Source organism: Tamandua tetradactyla, chromosome 5 (assembly GCF_023851605.1).
Source record: "Tamandua tetradactyla isolate mTamTet1 chromosome 5, mTamTet1.pri, whole genome shotgun sequence".
NCBI lineage: Eukaryota > Metazoa > Chordata > Mammalia > Pilosa > Myrmecophagidae > Tamandua > Tamandua tetradactyla.
The window spans coordinates 28,143,785-28,150,289 of NC_135331.1; the positions used below are offsets into that span (position 1 = coordinate 28,143,785).

Sequence of the window (6,505 nt, forward strand, 5' to 3'; positions counted from 1 at the left end):
GAAGGAAAAGCCAAGCTGAGAAATAAAGACAAACTGGAGAGAGACTGGGTGAAGGAAGGACCACCGGGAGGGGGAAAATTTAGGCGAGGAATTCGAAGGTAAAGGAAGGTCCCCCGGGGAGGGGGGAAAGGAGAGCGGGATAGACAGGCCACGCGGGCGCGCAGGCGGGCGCTCCGGGGAGCCGGTCCGGGCGGTCGGGGTGGGGGGGTGGGGAGGGCCGGGGGGAGGGGCGGGAGGCCATTGTCTCGGCTGGGGTGGGGGGGGTGCACGGGGCGGGGCGGGGCGGGGCGCTCCTCGGGGCCGGCCCGCGGTGGGTGGGGGGTGGGGGCTGGGGTGGGGGCCGGCGCGGCCCGGGGCGCGGCGAACGCCAGCGCCCGCCACTCGGCCCGCGCGGCGCGGGGCAGCGCTCCCCCTCGGCGGCGCCCGCGGGCCATGATCTCCGCGGTGTCCAGCCCGTGGCTCACGCAGCTCTCGCACTTCTGCGACGTTGCAGCCTTCACGGCCAGCAGCCTGAGCAGCCTGGGGGCCGCGGGGGCCTTTCCCGGCGCCGCGTCGCCGGCCGCCGACCCGTACGGGCCGCGCGAGCCCCCGCCGCCCCCGCCGCGCTACGACCCGTGTGCCGCCGCCGCCGCCGCCACCGCCGCCACCACCGCCACCCCCGGCGCCCCAGGCCCCCCGCCGCATGCCTACCCGTTCGCGCCGGCCGCTGGGGCCGCCGCCGCCGCCGCCGCCGCCGCCGAGCCCGAGGGCCCCGGGGCCAGCTGCGCGGCCGCCGCCAAGGCGCCGGTGAAGAAGAACGCCAAGGTGGGCAGCGTGAGCGTGCAGCTGGAGATGAAGGCGCTGTGGGACGAGTTCAACCAGCTGGGCACCGAGATGATCGTCACCAAGGCCGGCAGGTCAGCGCGCACCCCCCTCCCTCGCCACGCGCGCCGCCGGGCCGCACACCCCGGGCGTCTCCACACCGAGGGAACCCGGGAGCCGGATGGGGGGTGGGGGAGGGTTGGAGGACCCCGGCACCTGCGGGGGGAGCCCCTCTGTCTCTGTCTCTCTCTCTGTTTCGGGCCCCGCCGGGGCTCAGGCGCTCTCAGCGATCCCGGCTCCAGCGACCGTCGCCCGGGTCCCGGAGGCGACAGCGCTAGCCACACGCAAGGCCCCGTACCCGGCCACCGGTGCCTCCAAGGCGCACCGGCCAGGGGAGGAAGCCGGCAGGCGGTGTGTCCCACCCAGGGGAACGTCCTGCTGTGGGTTCCCCGAGTTCAGTCTATGCGGGCAAAATCAAATGGGGGTGGCGGGGCAACGATCAGGGTGATTTTGGGGGGGGGAATTGGGATCCTTTGAAACAGGGAATTCTGCAGCGGTGGCAGTGGCTGCTGGGCCTTCTCTGGCCTAAGTTTCCAGGGATCCTGCGGGCCCCTGCGCCTTCGAATGGGCCTGTGTTTGTTTTAAGGGCTGAGAGAGAAGGGGAACAAGTTTTGCGATGCCACCAATTTGACCAGCACACAAAGGCCGGTGCTGGGCTGTGTCTATATACACACGGAGACACCAGCTCCCCAGGCCCGCGTAGCCGAGGGCAGCCACGGCCTGTTTGCAGAGCTGCTGGAGGTTTCCCTTTCCAATTCCCGCCGTCCTCCTTGGGGAGCTCGGGGCTTGTGCTCGGCTGCGGCTCCCAGGGCCCTCCATGCCGTCCCTGGCCACCCCCCTGGTGTCCCCCAGGCAGGGAACGAGGCCTGCGGCCCGTGCCTCCTTCGTCCTGGGACAGCCCGCCTGCCCCGAGCCCAGCAAGGCCTGGCTTCACCCCGGGACAGAACTTCTGCAGCAACCCGCGGCCGGCAGGGGCTTTGGGTGCGGGTGGCAGGGAGCTCCCTCTCGAGGGCCGGCTCCTGGGCACCTACCTGTGAGCTGCCCGCTGCCCCCGGAGGGTGAGGGACTCGGCCGCTGGTGGCTCTCCAGGGCCCAGGCCAGGCCCAGCAGTCTATCCGCCTTCCTTGCAGGGGCCTTTCCAGGGCCTGGTGGGGGATCACCAGACACGGAGCCAGGCCCCAGGGAGAAGGGGGAGATTTAGGGGAGCAGGAAGGCGCGCCCTAGGGAGCACAGTGTGTGGGAAGTGGGGCTTGCGAGGGTCCTGCGGAGAGACGGAGGTGGAGCAGTCCGGGGCTCCAAGGCCTTACCTGGCTGGTGAGCCGGGGCGCTACGGGACAGGCCCCGTGCACGGCCTCAGAGTCACCCAGGCCATGCCGGTTTCACTTTGTTGGAACCGGGAGCACCTGAGACCGAGACAGGGGAGGCTCCACTGGGGGCCGGGAAGCTGGGGGCCTGCGTCCTGGGAGCCCCGCTGGGCTGGCTCCGGAGCAGAGGCTCGCTGGGAACGGGCAAGGGCCAAGCTGGGTCTACGCAGGCCAAGGTGGCTGAAGCCGCCGTGGGCTGGAGGCCTGAGAAGCGTGGAGGCCTGGCTCCAGCGCCAGCGCCGGGGTTCGGCAAAGGAGGGCAGGGGGCTGCAGTTGAAAGGGAGGGGAGAGAGGAGATGCAGGGGCCTTTGTGTGGCCTGGGGTGGGGGTGGGGGGCTGCCCTGCTGCTCCCCTGCCCGAGGTGACCCCAGCCCTGACCCCACAGGCGCATGTTTCCCACCTTCCAAGTAAAACTGTTCGGCATGGACCCTATGGCCGACTACATGCTTCTCATGGATTTTGTGCCGGTAGATGACAAGCGCTACCGGTGAGCGCCCGCTGCCCCGGGGGGTCCCGCGGGCCGGGTCTGTGCGTAGGAACCCCCCTCCACCCCCGGCCCTGATGTCCACCGCTCTCCAGTTGCCCCTCCGCATCCTGGGGCCCCATCCCCAGTTAGTCCTTCCCAGGAGCGCCCACCTCCACCCCCATTGGCCACAGGGGCTGTGGCTGGGGTCCTCTGATCCAGGCTAGACATCCCCTCCATCAGCCCCGGCCCTTCCCCCCGCCAGGGCGCTCCCTGCAGCCCCTTCCCCCTTCTCTGGGGTGCGAGGGGCCCCAGCCTGGCAGGAAAGGTGGGGTGGCCGGGAGAGAGATTATACAGGGCGGGCCTCAGCGGCCCAGACAATTAACAGCAATTAATAAAATGAGCGTGGACCGCCCTGTGCCCCAGGCCGACGGCGCGGGTCCGAATCCGGGAAGCTCTCAGAAGGGCGGGCAGGGAGGTCCACTGCAGACAGGCGGACCCGCATGAGGCGAAACGGGGCTCGCTCTGGGAGCCTGGCCTGTCCACCCCCCCCCCCCCAGCCCCCAGCCCCCGGGGCTCTGGGCACACTCCCGCCTCCATTCTGCTTTGTGAATTAGGGGGTGGGCAGGAGTTTCCCCGTTCTGTGTGTGTGTGTGTGTGTGTGTGTGTGTGTGTGTGTGTGTGTGTGTGTGTGTGGCTGTGCCCCCATAATCTTGCGCATTTTCCACTCCACCCCCGGGGAAAGACTCTGCCTAAGGAGCAAGGCGGTCTCAGCGCACCCCCAGCCTGACACCCCGACGCGGGGCGCTCCCCCCTCCTCCCCGCCCCCAGGTATGCCTTCCACAGCTCTTCCTGGCTGGTGGCCGGGAAGGCAGACCCCGCCACGCCGGGCCGCGTGCATTACCACCCGGACTCGCCAGCCAAGGGAGCCCAGTGGATGAAGCAGATTGTGTCCTTTGACAAGCTCAAACTGACCAACAATCTGCTGGATGACAACGGCCACGTGAGGGACCCCTGCCCCCAGGCTCCCGTGGGGTCACCCCCACCCCCACCCCCACCGGGGAGCCACCGATCCAGTTGGGAGATGGTCCCCACGTAAACTAGTGGAAACGGGCTCCCATGGCCTGGTGGGCCTCGGGCTGGGAGCAGGGGCTGCTCTCCTCTGGACACCCTCACTCCTGAGCCTTCGCTGGACGTTTTCTCCAACTGGCACGGGTGGGGCTGTGAAGGGGGGAGCAGGAGGCTTGGTGCAATCGAACCCGGGGAGGTGTCCTCCGGTGGCGGCTGCCTTGCTCCGGGACTTCAGGACTCCGGGTTCCCCCACCCCCACCCCGCACTCCTCAGTTTTCCGCAACCCTCCCCGTCGCGGGGTTCCCCCACCCAACCCCAACCCCCGGTGCCCGGCTCTCAAGCAGGGGGTGCCCTGGGCAGCCCCGTTGCAGAAGTTGAGCCGGCCGGCCGGCCTTGCCTTTCAGATTATTCTGAACTCCATGCATCGGTACCAGCCCCGCTTCCACGTGGTTTATGTGGACCCGCGCAAGGACAGCGAGAAATACGCCGAGGAGAATTTCAAAACCTTCGTTTTCGAGGAGACGCGCTTCACGGCGGTCACGGCATACCAGAATCACCGGGTGAGGGACCGCGGGGAGACCCCGGGGACCACAGGGCCGCCTTCCCCGCCTGGCTCACGCGCGCACTCCGCGCGTCCCGGGGATATGTGGCTGGGTGCGGGGGGAGCGGGGAAGGATGCGCAGGCGGCTGGGGACGGCCGGCTGGGGGTCCCCGCGAGCGCGAGGGCGCGCGACCCGGCGCACTCCGACCCCCAAGGGCACGCAACGCCCGGCCCCTCCCCTCCCCTCCTCTCCCCTCCCGCCCGCCCCGCAGCCCGGCCTCCTATCGGCCTGACCCCTCAAGCGGCAACTGTCACTGCGGCCTGAAAGTTTGTTTTCCAAACCATTCCGGAAACTCCCCATCAGGGGCCTGATGCGCACGGTTCGCCCGGATTCCCAGGCGCGAGTCCGCTGCCCACAGCAGGCGGTGGGAGGCCGGGCAGAGCCACCGCGCGACCCTCCCCGATCCGGGGAGGCAGGGTCCCAGTCCCTTCCTCCTGGGACGGAAAAGAGGGGTTCGTTGGCGTGAGAGGGAGCTCCCCAGGCTCCTTGCTGCGGAAGAGAGGCGCAAGCTCCATGGGGGTGGGAGCCGTGGGGTCGCGGCGCGAGACGGCCCCGGCCGCGCCTGGTGGAGTGGGTGGGTGGCGGGCGGCGGGGGGTCCCGAGCCGCTACCCACGCTCCTCTCCTGCAGATCACGCAGCTTAAGATCGCCAGCAACCCCTTCGCCAAAGGCTTCCGGGACTGCGACCCGGAGGACTGGTGAGTGTCCGCCGAGAAGGGAGCGGCGTGCACCGGGGCACCCGGCCGAGGCGCCGCGCTGACCGGCCGCCCACCACCCTCCCGCAGGCCGCGCAATCACCGGCCCGGCGCGCTGCCGCTCCTGAGCGCCTTCGCGCGCTCGCGGAACCCCGTGGCCTCCCCCACACAGCCCAACGGTGCGGAGAAAGGTAGGGTCGCGCTCGTGCGATCCGGCCCGCAGCCCCGCGCGCGCTCCTTCCTGGACCGGCGTTCGCGCCGGTTGCACAACGACGGCGGCGGCGGCGGGCAAGCGCCCACTCGCCCGCCCGGCCCGCCCGACGGCTGTGCCTTTGCCCGCCCCGCCCTCCCGCTCGCGGAGGGACGCGGGGCCCCTGGGGAGGGCCCGGGGGCCGCCGATCCCGAGCCCTCGGGTGGTTCGAAGAGTAGGGTCAGGGCGCCTACCCCCACCCCCACCCCTCCTCGTCCTCAAGCGCGCCTTCCTCCGCGCGGCGGGGCGCTCACCCCCTCGGCGCTCTCCGCAGACGCGGCCGAAGCCCGGAGAGAATTCGAGCGCGATGCGGGCGCGCCGGCCGTGCTGGGGGACCCGGCGCACCCCCCACAGCTGCTGGCGCGGGTGCTGAGCCCTGCGCTGCCGGGGACCGCGGGACCGGGGGGCCTCGTGGCGCTGCCCTGCGCGCCGGGGGGCCGACCCAGCCCCCCGCACCCTGAGCTGCGCCTGGAGCCGCCCGGCGCGTCGGAACCCCTGCACCACCACCCCTACAAGTACCCCGCGGCCACCTACGATCACTACCTCGGGGCCAAGAGCCGGCCGGCGCCCTACCCGCTGCCGGGCCTGCGCGGCCACGGCTACCACCCGCACGCGCACCCACACCCGCACGCGCACGCGCACCACCACCCGGCCGTCAGTCCCGCAGCCGCTGCCGCCGCCGCTGCGGCCGCCGCCGCCGCCGCCGCCGCCGCCAATATGTACTCGTCGGCTGGGGCCGCGCCGCCCGCCTCCTACGACTACTGCCCCAGATAATGCGGGGCGGCCCGTGGGCCACCCCAACACCCCGCCCGTCCGCCCGGGCCCCCGCGGGCCCTCCCCCCCTCCCCCACCCCGCCCAGCCCCGAGGGCCGCGGGGTCCCCGCCCGCCTGTGCCAATGCGCCCGGTCCGAGGCGGAAGGAAGTGCTATTTATTATCCACCCCACCCCCACCCCGCACCCCCCCACCCCGAGACCGCGTCGCCCTCCCCGGCCCGGCCGGTAGTTGCAGCGTAGACGGCTCGAGAGCGCCGTCTGCAGGCGGTGTAGATATATGTAGATAGGTGTAGATAAGTGTAGATAAACCGCGCCGGCGCCGAGTCGATAAACGGTTTCGCCTCTTTTGGAAGCTGCCTCCGTGTCCACTTATTTGCGCCCCATTGGGCTCGCGGGTGTGTGTGTGTGGGGGGGTGTGGCTTGGGG

General features: G+C 71.1%; 1 protein-coding gene across 1 annotated transcript; it reads left to right on the plus strand.

Moving 5' to 3' along the window:
* Nucleotides 1–398: 398 nt before the first annotated feature.
* TBX1 (T-box transcription factor 1) lies at nucleotides 399–6,251 on the plus strand. Its single transcript, XM_077159114.1, has 7 exons — nucleotides 399–896; nucleotides 2,611–2,712; nucleotides 3,520–3,691; nucleotides 4,164–4,319; nucleotides 4,991–5,058; nucleotides 5,146–5,246; nucleotides 5,580–6,251. The coding sequence occupies exons 1-7, from the start codon at nucleotides 433–435 to the stop codon at nucleotides 6,077–6,079; spliced, it is 1,563 nt and encodes a 520-aa protein (XP_077015229.1). The 5' UTR covers nucleotides 399–432; the 3' UTR covers nucleotides 6,080–6,251.
* Nucleotides 6,252–6,505: the final 254 nt, after the last annotated feature.

Bases quoted from the DNA above. Each gene is read 5' to 3' on its own strand.
- TBX1 (XM_077159114.1), top strand. From the start codon at position 433: ATGATCTCCGCGGTGTCCAGCCCGTGGCTCACGCAGCTCTCGCACTTC. The intron at 2,713-3,519 runs GTGAGCGCCCGC...CCCCGCCCCCAG, and splicing joins GTAGATGACAAGCGCTACCG to GTATGCCTTCCACAGCTCTT. The intron at 4,320-4,990 runs GTGAGGGACCGC...CCTCTCCTGCAG, and splicing joins CGGCATACCAGAATCACCGG to ATCACGCAGCTTAAGATCGC.